The sequence below is a fragment of the Lepidothrix coronata genome, unplaced genomic scaffold (genome assembly GCF_001604755.1).
Source record: "Lepidothrix coronata isolate B3197 unplaced genomic scaffold, Lepidothrix_coronata-1.0 Scaffold102, whole genome shotgun sequence".
In the NCBI taxonomy this organism is placed as follows: domain Eukaryota; kingdom Metazoa; phylum Chordata; class Aves; order Passeriformes; family Pipridae; genus Lepidothrix; species Lepidothrix coronata.
Window position 1 is genome coordinate 788525 of NW_016690282.1, and position 1005 is coordinate 789529.

Here is a 1005-nt window from a genome sequence, read left to right on the forward strand (position 1 = left end):
GCAGCCCAGCACTAAAAAAAACCAAGACATACACACAAGAAATTTCTGAGACATCAAAATGAAAACCAGACCAGTAACTCTTAAAAATGGGAACTCTCCATACTAAAGATGTTCCTTTTTTTCATTCATTAACTGCCTTATTTTAGTGATTTCCATTCAGCAATAGATCAATTCTTTATAAAATGCAATAGAAAGGGGTAAAAATAAAGGCAACAGCTATTTACAGAACCAACAGGGAGAGTACCGAAACGCCTCTAGACTTCTTCACTTCTTCTTGGGTGACTTCCGGGCACTGGACTTGGCTCTGGGTTTCGACCGCTTTGCCTTCTTGGGTTTGGACACCTTCAGCGACTTGGCCTTAACAGTCTTTGGCTTCTTGGCTTTCTTCGGGCTGGACCTCGACTTCTTCCTGGCTTTCCTGGTGGCAGATTTGGGCTTCTTTGCTGGTGACTTGGCTTTCCTGGACCTAGCTCTTTTCCGGGGTGAAGTGGATCTCCTGGCGGCCTTCTTCCTCTTCTTGGCCGGGGACTTCTTCGCCTTGCTGGCCTTGGCCAGGCGGAAAGAGCCGGAGGCACCGACCCCTTTGGCCTGCTTGAGGACTCCGGCAGTGAGCAGGCGCTTAATGGCGAGCCTGATCTGGACGTCGGCGTTCTGGCCCACCTTGTAGTGGCTCTTCACGTACTTCTGGATGGACTGTCGGGATGAGCCGCCACGGCTCTTGTCGGCCCGGATGGCTGCCGTGATCATGTCCGTGTACGTGGGGTGGGCTGCTGGACGCCGCGCTGACCGGGCCCTCTTGGGCTTGGCGGCCGGAGCCGGGGCTGGGATCGGGCTGTCGCTCATGGCGAGTGCTTCGTTCCGCGATGCCCCGCTATGCCCTCGCGGCAGGAAGCGTGGTCCGCCTGGCCGGGGACCCCCGCCCCTGGGCGGGAAAAGGCTGGGAAGGGAGCGGTGGGTGAGTGAAGCCGCAGCACAGCCGGTGCCGCGCTGCCTCCCGTGCCCCCG

At 56.6% G+C, this 1005-nt stretch overlaps 1 protein-coding gene across 1 annotated transcript; it reads right to left on the reverse strand.

Annotated features, from left to right (window-relative positions):
• Positions 1–74: 74 nt before the first annotated feature.
• Positions 75–1005, reverse strand: LOC108501502 (histone H5). Its single transcript, XM_017823449.1, has one exon. It carries the CDS (start codon positions 841–843, stop codon positions 265–267), a length of 579 nt encoding a protein of 192 aa, XP_017678938.1. The 5' UTR covers positions 844–1005; the 3' UTR covers positions 75–264.

What these genes read in the sequence shown, in the direction of transcription:
- LOC108501502 (XM_017823449.1), bottom strand. Translation starts at nt 843, where the DNA reads ATGAGCGACAGCCCGATCCCAGCCCCGGCTCCGGCCGCCAAGCCCAAG.